Below are 9,154 nucleotides of genomic sequence, written 5' to 3'. Positions count from 1 at the left end.
AAGCTGGATCAAATATGTTAATGAAATGTGTTTGTGATCATACCAGGTTTTTGTTAATTTGTTTTTGACCCATTAAACCAACTGCAATTATGCTGAGCATTATCATGTGTCTCGTCAGGCTACTCGTCTTGTGTCCCCTTGGATACAAGATGCCCCCTAAAAAAATGCAAAATTATATGTTTAAATTGTATCATGAGAAACAATGTATCGTACATTTTACCTTGTGTTTTTGTGTGGTATTCTTGCAGAAAGTAGGGTTCTGTTATGAAGTCAAAGCTAAAATCATTTAAAATCAAATTTAACATTTAAAAGACAGCACAATCATGGTGTTTCCCTAGCTTATTATTTGAAGAAATTAGACATTAAAGCACTGTTTCATCCATCAATGTGTTATTTTCATGTCTCCTCACTGTGCCTTTGTTTGAGGAATACAGTCTTTAGACAAGGCTTTTTGAAATGCTTAAACTGAATTTAGAGTTTGACCTACATACTGTCATCCAACAATAATCAGTGTAGAAAATAGGTTCTCAAAAACCTAAACCCATACAGTAAAAGTTGGAAATCCACCCAGCTGTTTGGATACATGTTACCTTTTAGGATAATCATGTTCTATACAGTTAGTATTCTTTATATAATATTTAAATAATTTCAATACTGTAAAAGACAAATACATTATTTGAAAATACAATAGTGGCAATCATTTAACCAACATTTGCTGCTAAAATCATCTTTATGAAATGCTCCAAATGGAAGAAGACTGATAAATTGTCTTTGATTCCACACCGACTGGCAATTTTTGAACCATGCAAGACACCACTGTTGAAATTGTGAAAGTAATAAAGTTTTCAGTGAGGTGGATCATCGGACACTTGACACAAACTGAACACAATTAATTCTCTATTTAAAAGCGGGCAAAATGACGACAACAAATCTACTCGGACAATAAAGACACATTAAATACATTTGCTGGCTCTGTTCAGTTCAAGTGACTGTAATGATTGAGCTTTCCGTAGAACATTGCCTGTCGGGGCTAGAAATATAGAATAGGACCTCAAGATGGCATAACTGAACAGAACAGGTCAGTGAAACTCAAAATTCTGAAAGGATTCTGTCCCTGAGGAGCGTGAATGTGTTAGCAAATGTCAGTGTATCAACCATTTCCATTATGCAACACCTACTGTGTAAGTGGGATTTTGGTGGAAAGGTGCTTTACAGGAAAGGTTATGTAATTGAAATCCACCAAGATATTGAAGCCTACAGAATTTTACTTTATTTAGCAGATTAGAACTGATGTGCTTGAGAAATGTCAGGGGATCTCAAAAAACATTAGTATTCGTCCCCTGTGCACCATGATTATGCAAATAATTTTTTTTCCAGATAAAAAAGGGACTTCTAAAGCATTATTTCAACCAAGATTTTAACTTACGTAGTGTCCGGAGGAATGTTTGGCGAGGGTAAATAAAATCAAGCAGGAATAGCCCCCGGGAGAGCATGAATATCCAATGCAAAGATCTGTAATACTTCATTTTTCCTAATAGCTTCTATGACGTCTTCTCCGAAAATGTGTGTCATTGACTGATTTGGTACTAATTATGAATCAGTATTCGGTTGTTACACTTCCAATCGGTTGCAGAGTGCAACCTAGAGAGTGTTTCGTCTCAGCAGGCCAGCTAAACACACAAAAAGTGATATCTGTCTTTAAGGTATACATCTATCTATAAGTAATAAAGAAATAATTAATAAATATTTACATGGGTTTGAATGGATCAATTACAAAAACAATCCTTGAAACATTGTGCCTTCGTACTGCCTCAATGAAATTTTCCTTAGAAAACGATTAGGAAATTATGGCCTTATGAAGCATTTAACAAAAGAGAGTTTATTCCTGTCTGTGGGAGAAAAAAGAAGGACATTTTTAAACAGTAGTGAAAAGAAACTAATTAGCCTACATTTACTCAAATACTATACATACAGTAGCCAAGTTACAATTATAAAGTAGCAAACTTATACTTGAGTTTTTCCAAGTTTGCTACTTAATACTTCTACTCCTCCACTGCATTTTGGATGCTAATTTTAACTCCACTAGGCCTATATTTATTAGTCACTTTACTTTTCATGTTAATACAACATGTATTATGTAGGCCTATGCCTATTTGGATTAAAATGTATATTAGAATGAATTATGAGCAGTATTTTATTTGTACATTTGCTTCATCTTTAGGCTATAGCATAGTAGCAACATTGCTGATGCTTGCACAGGACTGCATTAATGAAGCTAGCTACTAGCTAGTGATATCCTGAAATGTGCCTTTCTTCTGCATTGGCTAATGGAAACTTGTAATTTGTGTAGGCTTCTTTTAGTATATTTTTAATATTATACTTTTTTATGTTAGTACTTTTGACATTTTAATTACCCATCAATGTTGAATTCACCTCAACAAAGTAGGCCACTCCCGCCAAAATAGAGCTTTAAAAATATAATCGAGTCACGCGACGTCTGTATCTTGTCAGCAGACTCCGCCCTTACATCACCGTCCGTACACTCTTAATAGGTCTATGGCCTAAAACCTTCATGCTCCCAACTTTCTGGTCCACCTCTTTCTCCTTCAGTTCCACAAATACTGCCCAAGTCAAGTCTGTCTAATGTGACCAGTGTTAGTAAATAATGACTGACACAGGAGAGGGCGACGATGAATTCCAGTTCTTGCGAACGGTGAGTCAGTCATTTTTCAAATTATCTTATTGTAAATGGCTAAAAATGTTTGGTCAACAAAAAAAGAATGCCGTTCTACTATCTAAGCTAATTAACATAGCTGCAGTAGCGTAGTGGCCACTATTAGTAAACTTGCAAAGCTTTATATTTGTTTGAAAACTTAATTCCTATTTCTGGGTCCCTCAGGAGTGCACAAATATGTTTATGTTGACAGACCAACTCTGCCTTTTTTTTAATTATAGCTATATATATTTTTTTGATATGATTTTACTCCAACCTGAGTAGCTCCCTGATGTTTTCTTTTATTACTGTATCACCGGAGTTTTGCCCTTTGTATTTGATTTATGTTTTAACTTCAGCTCATAAGGCCTAGTTTAATATCAATAAGCATGTGTATTCGATAATAAAATGTGACCATATGCTGATAAGTTGTCAATTTCATGTTCATCTTTTAGGATTCCTACAGATCCATTAAAAGGCATTGGACTCATTAATTGAATTCCAGTAACAAAATGTCTTAATTCAATGTTTCTAAAATCTTTAAAATGCTGAGAAATGGGGATTAGGATTTATTTAATTTTTTTATTTTATTTTATTTAAAGAAACATTCATTTAAAATCTCATAAAAGCCAAATGTGATGCTTATTCTTCAGGCAGATCAGAATGTCATCATCTGTTATGGTTATTTTGTGAAATTTAAGTGACACAATATTTATTATTTAGCTTTTATATTTTTTATTTTATTTCGAATGGCCTTGGCAATATGACTTATAAATAAATAAAACATTGTTCAACATTGGAAGTATTTTCTTAATTTCAAACCGGACGAAAGAAGTCATGTTTTATGAAAAAAAATTCCCTAACCCAAAGTAATAGGCTGAGTTTCTCTCTCTTTGTTTTAGTTTTTATAAAATAGGTATTTAATGTATTTCTCACTAGCATTCAAAAGGTCCCAAAAGTCTTAATTCTAACTTGCCTTGAGCTGCAGAAACCATGCACCTTTTATTTTAATACTAATGTTTTATTTTGATTTCATTTTGAACTAACAACATAAAATGTATAAAGTAATAATGATATTAATTAATTGATAACTTGGCTTTATTTTTTGTGTGCTGCTCTCGGACGCATTTTGCTATCTTCATCGCTTTTCTTTGTTTAGTCAACGACAACAAGGGAACAAGCAAATGGCTTTTTTCATCTTCACTACAAGATCCTATCATGGTTCCCTAGTTGTAAGTTGTCGCACAGCCTGTTATCTTGGCCCTCTGATAAGGGATGTCACAGGGAGAGTGTCTGGTGGGGATATGAGACGCATGTACAGGCAGTAAGTCAATGGGTTACTGAACCCGGTTCCCAGATTACGACAAAGTTATTTCAATCGTTCCACAATACAACATTAACTGCTGAAATTTGTTTCATACATTATTAGCCTATATCAAATCCAGGGTTTTCTCTCTGGGAAACTTTTGAGCCAAGATGGGAAGCCACCCAAATCCTGATAAATCATGTTTCTAGATCAATTACATAATAGATATGCCAGAGACAGAGTGGTTACCTATATGGCATTTGTAAAATATATATTGTTTCTTTATAACTGAGGGTCAATTTAGTATTTTATTATGTTGGTAAAAGTGGTCAACTCCACCATAAAACAACCTGATAAACCTGGAAATGTACAGATTTGTAATTTATAGACCATCTTCAATTTCAAATCCAAAACCATATAGTGTTGGAAGCCTGTTGCAGCCGAATAAGCGTGCACTTCCTATTGCCAGGGCTTTCACAATGTCGAAGTCCTGTGGCATTGTGCATTTTCACATTCCAAATGTGCCTTGAAGAAGAGCTGACCCCTCTTGCCATGTGACTGCCTCTCAGTGCCTCAGCAGTGGGCTGTGTTTTTGGACTGACTGCAGAGTACTGCTGATATGAAGGGTGAATCAGGGGTCAGACATGGCAGTATCTTCCCAATATGGAGGCATGCAGCCAGTGTACAGAGAGGTGTTGGTAGGCCTGACTGGACTGTGGAGACCCGTTGTCTGTTGTCCCTCTCTACAGCTCCTTAAATAGATGTGAATAGCCAAATTCCTTTGACTTGGTCTATGTGACATTTAAAAAGATAAGATACATTTTAGGTGACAGACATCTGCTGTTTATGCATTTACACTAGGGCTGGACAACGTTTGACTGATACTATGATATATAAAAAAGTGTATAGGCGTATATATTTTTGAGAAATAACATCAATGCATCTCTCTTTTACCCATTAACATGCAGTGTGTACAAGGGCATAGCGCTGCGTTCAAAACTTTTTTTTTCATGTGTGCACAATATTTTCTATACGGAATATTCTCCTGTAATTTATTTAGGATTCTTGACATTTATTTCTTAAATACTGTACTTGTGTGATGTTTTACAGGATTCCTTCAAACCAAATTCATATAGTACTGTAACTGAACTGTTGATATTTATTACTCCCTTTTAAAATTATTGTATTGAAATGAAATGCAGTGTTATAGATGAGTATGACATGTGGTGAACCAAAGAGTACAGAGGGGAACACTGAGTGCCGGACTTTTTCTTGGCATGATGAGGATCCATAGTTAATCCCAATCAGTTTGAGCCTGTGGGAATCTGTAAATCTTATGCACATCATGAGACGGTTTGTGCTTACTGCTGTCATCTCTGTGTGTGTGTGCTTTTCCCAGGGAGATGAAGTGGTTTTGCAGAGTACATTCACCTCCCAGGAAGAACTGGTGAAACTCTGTCTCGCTGCCGAGGGATTTGGCAGCCGACTCTGTAGACTTGAATCCACCTCTAACTGCAAGGTAGAGAGCGCCACTTCAATGATAGCACAGTTGTTTTCTCATTGCAAGAGAAGTCTATTTCACACTTGATTAGGAATACAATAACAAGTGAAATCATGCAAACAAGTCCCTAAAAAGTCTTAATACTTCACCTGAACAGAAGCACTGTATCTTCTGTATGTTTAACGGCAAGGTATTTAGTAATCAAACATTCACTCACTGTAACAGTAGCATATAAAACAGGTTCACTTCTGCCTGACTTTCTACATTAACCTTTAATGAATGTCTGAACAGCATGCTAATATCCAAAATATTTTCTTATAGTTTTCTATTACTAATTTAGCTCTCAAGTAATAGCTTATTGTCCATATACTATCTAATAATATTTCATTACGATGTAATATAATAGCTTATTTTTATGACTTATGTATCTGTATTTTTGTGTGTGGGCCAGATTTTTTCTCTATTTTCCTGCCCAATTCACAAGTTGCTGTGGTCTGGAGGGAGTAAATAGATATGAAGCTACGCAATAACACACACTCTACTGTGTTTTTCAGAATGTTCCACCCGACTTGTCTGTGTGTGGCTTTGTCCTGGCCCAGTGTCTTTCTGTTCGGGCCCTGCAGGAGATGCTGGCCAACAGTAAGCAACTGGCTACACAGGTGAGAGTCTTCTCTTCAACACTGCCAAATGCATCTCAACATTTCAGAAACACACATTGTTTGCTACTTATCCAAGTCACTGGGACATTCAATATATACTTAAATATACAAACAAACAAATAGTTTCCAGGTTAAACTGACTTCACATCAGCCTTACTCAAGTGAATTGATGTACATGGTATTGTTCTTTTTTACAGTATTTTGTAAATTGTTGAATATATAGACCATGATTTTATCAGATACTATGTTCAGGGGGATATGGACAGTATTTATTTATCTGGAAGTTAACACAATCTTAGGAAATAACAGAGAAATAAAGTCAAAGTAAAACTGGAACAGCAGGGGTTGACATAAAGTAACAAGCAAAAACACCATGCACACATTTTAGGATGATTGTACCTTTTTATGTGCTCTATTCTGCTTCATATTTCCCCCCCATTTACTTATAAAATTAATTTATATTTTTTAATTTAGTCTCTGCTTCTTTCGAGTATCTTCCAGTACTAGTTTACTCAAGCTATAAGTTTGTATACTGCTTTTTGATTTTGATTTACAGGTAGGAGCTGGAGGAAGCAATCGCACCCTTCTATATGGCCAGGCAGTGCTGTTCCTACACTCGTATAGTGGCATGGTGAGTCATTTTGATATCATGCAGACATAAATCAAAGGTTTTTAGTTTCACATTTAAATATGTCAGATTTCTTTTCCAACTTTTTGAAAGACATTTTTGCAAACTTGTACATATGTTCATGTTTATCCACTGCCCATTTTACTCCCAGTATCTCAGCTGCTTGTCTTCATCTCAGTCTTCAACTGACAAGCTAGCTTTTGATGTTGGTCTGCAGGAGGATAAGACAGGTATTTAGTGATGGATCTTTTTAAACAGTTGATAATTGTTACAGGACTATATTTGATTTTGTTCTTAGCTGCATCTATACAGTTACATTTTTTAAAACATATTTTATTTTGTTTTATAATTACAATTTGGTTTATTTGTGGAACAGAAAAAAACATAACCTTGTATTTACTCTGTTCGTGGCTTAGGTGAGGCATGTTGGTGGACTGTCCACCCAGCATCCAGGCAGAGGTCAGAGGGTGAGAAAGTGCGTGTTGGCGATGACCTCATATTGGTCAATGTGTCCTCAGAGAGATATCTGGTATGTAAACATTTTATTTAACTTTATTCATCCCCCAAAGGGAAATTTCAGTTTTATAGCAGTTGTTCTCATTAATGACTAAAACACACATAACTGACACAAACATATGCAATGACGTAACTAAGAGTCAGATCACAAAATGAGTCTTGTGTGTGTGTGTGTGTGTGTGTGTGTGTGTGTGTGTGTGTGTCTTTCTTCTGGACCACACACAATTAGAAACTACAATTGTTGTGATTGGTTTAATTCCCTGACTTAATTTGATTGTTGGCAATCTTAATTTGTTCTGCCTCTGATGAGTTGTTTAGCATAATTGATTTTGAAAAGTGCTATTTTAGCAGAAATGGGAATGTATTGTTGATGAGCACATTTGTATTGTTACAATGTAGTTTTTCCCCCCAGCATCTGTCCTTTGGAACTGTATTTGACAACAAAAGCTTGAGTGACAGCCTGATTGTGAATGCAGCCTTCCAACAGACTCTCTGGAGTGTTGCTCCTATCTGCTCAGGAGGTGGAGTTGCTCAAGGCAAGGTTTCTTTACTTTCTGCTCTAAGCATTTTGAAAAACAACCCATCTAGTCTGGATGGACATACTGTATATGTCCACGCACATAGGGTTGATTTGGCTGGTTAACAGGCTGAAAAATATCCAATGGGGTTTATTTTTAACTATTTATTACACCTTACACCGCGTTTATTGCTTATTCTAGGATACCTGAAGGGGGGTGACACAGTGCGCCTGCTCCACAGCCATAGTGACGCATGTCTGACTGTTCCGTCAACAGAGCACGGAGAGGAGCTGCAAAGGTCAGTTGGGCGACCGTGGCTCAGGTGGTTAAGCGGGTTGGCCAATGATCCAAGGGTTTGCGGTTCGATCCCCGCTCTGCCACCTGTCTCATGGTTGTTGTGTCCTTGGGCAAGACAATTCACCCACCTTGCCTCGTGTGAATGTGTATGACTGCTGTATGTTTGAGGTGGTGGTCAGAGGGGCCGTAGGCGCTGAATGGCAGCCACGCTTCCGTCAGTCTGCCCCAGGGCAGCTGTGGCTACTATGGTAGTTTACCACCACAAGTGTGACTGTGTGTGAATGAATGGAACCTGGAACCCTGTAAAGCACATGTGTCAAACTCAAGAGCGACACGTTTTGATATGGCCCGCGAATCAATTCGGCCGATTTGAATCAATTCTGAAAAAAAAAAAAAAAAAAAACATTTTTTTTTTTTTTTTTTTTTTTTTTTTTTCTTCTTCTTCTTCATGGAGCCTGTGCCATATCCGCACGTCGCATACGCTCCCAACTGTTAGGAAACTTACGTGGCTTACAGCTAGGAATGTCTGCTGAAAGTTCTACAGCTCAGGATTTTAAGCCATGAATTGATGAACTTGCATCTAAGAAGAGCTGTTTTTAGAGGGCTGTAAATAGGCCAATATATGTGGCCAAATAGCATGCTAATATTGATGATTGATTGTGTCAAGTGTCTAAGGCAGTGGTGTCAAACATCCGGCCCGCGACTTGTACACATTTCTGAGCATTTAAAAAAAAAAGTAAGTTAAATTTAAATTAAATTAAATTTGGAAAAACGTATTCCAAAACAACAAATAACCTCTGTATTTAAAAATAAATCAAAACAGTAGAAGTTGCACTTTTATTTAATTGTATTTTGTACTGTCTGCATATTTGCACAAAATGTGTCCCTGTACATATAGTAAACAAAATTGGACAACTGTAAGGTCAGTGCCTGTTGTATTTGTGTATTCAAATAAACAGTTGTTTATTTCATTAGTGCGTATTGGCATCTTTGAGCAAAATACCCCCAAAATGTTT

General features: G+C 36.5%; 1 protein-coding gene across 1 annotated transcript in view; it reads left to right on the top strand.

The window, feature by feature from the left end:
• Window positions 1–2,612: 2,612 nt before the first annotated feature.
• The window catches only part of LOC307257731 (ryanodine receptor 2-like), a 67,142-nt gene continuing 60,600 nt past the window's right edge, over window positions 2,613–9,154 (top strand). Inside the window, exons 1-8 of the mRNA XM_080037031.1 lie at window positions 2,613–2,713; window positions 5,419–5,538; window positions 6,075–6,179; window positions 6,736–6,810; window positions 6,959–7,037; window positions 7,224–7,336; window positions 7,736–7,859; window positions 8,043–8,139. Of these exons, the coding sequence (XP_079893157.1) occupies window positions 2,666–2,713; window positions 5,419–5,538; window positions 6,075–6,179; window positions 6,736–6,810; window positions 6,959–7,037; window positions 7,224–7,336; window positions 7,736–7,859; window positions 8,043–8,139 (761 nt within the window). The 5' untranslated portion in view covers window positions 2,613–2,665. The remainder of the gene's footprint in view (window positions 2,714–5,418; window positions 5,539–6,074; window positions 6,180–6,735; window positions 6,811–6,958; window positions 7,038–7,223; window positions 7,337–7,735; window positions 7,860–8,042; window positions 8,140–9,154) is intronic.

The sequence above is a fragment of the Ammodytes marinus genome (genome assembly GCF_949987685.1).
Source record: "Ammodytes marinus genome assembly, chromosome: 11".
In the NCBI taxonomy this organism is placed as follows: Eukaryota; Metazoa; Chordata; class Actinopteri; order Uranoscopiformes; family Ammodytidae; genus Ammodytes; species Ammodytes marinus.
Note: the sequence above shows the minus strand (reverse complement) of the source record. Positions and strands in the feature narration are given on the sequence as shown.